The sequence below is a fragment of the Crocuta crocuta genome, unplaced genomic scaffold (genome assembly GCF_008692635.1).
Source record: "Crocuta crocuta isolate KB4526 unplaced genomic scaffold, BGI_CrCroc_1.0 scaffold139, whole genome shotgun sequence".
Lineage (NCBI taxonomy): Eukaryota > Metazoa > Chordata > Mammalia > Carnivora > Hyaenidae > Crocuta > Crocuta crocuta.
The window spans coordinates 9,687,636-9,687,863 of NW_027533258.1; the positions used below are offsets into that span (position 1 = coordinate 9,687,636).

General features: G+C 67.5%; 1 protein-coding gene across 1 annotated transcript in view; it reads right to left on the reverse strand.

Moving 5' to 3' along the window:
- CNTROB (centrobin, centriole duplication and spindle assembly protein) overlaps positions 1 to 228 on the reverse strand; it is a 22,314-nt gene that overhangs the window by 657 nt on the left and 21,429 nt on the right. The window contains exon 17 of the mRNA XM_077746738.1: positions 2 to 78. Within this exon, the coding sequence (XP_077602864.1) occupies positions 2 to 78 (77 nt within the window). The remainder of the gene's footprint in view (position 1; positions 79 to 228) is intronic.

Sequence of the window (228 nt, forward strand, 5' to 3'; positions counted from 1 at the left end):
TCTTTCCGGGGGACCTCACCCAAGCGGGGGTCTGTGGTCCTTCTGGGGACGCTGTCCCCTCGGCCGTCCGTCCTGCCACACAAATGGAGGGTGAGGACGGGGGGGGGCTGCTCCCCGACACTGGGCGGGAAAGCTGCTCCCCAGTCTGTCTCTTGGGAAGAAGACCAAACAAGGCGGGAGCAGGAGACAGAGGGAGAGAGGGGGCGGCTGGGCCTCCGCTTCCCGCAC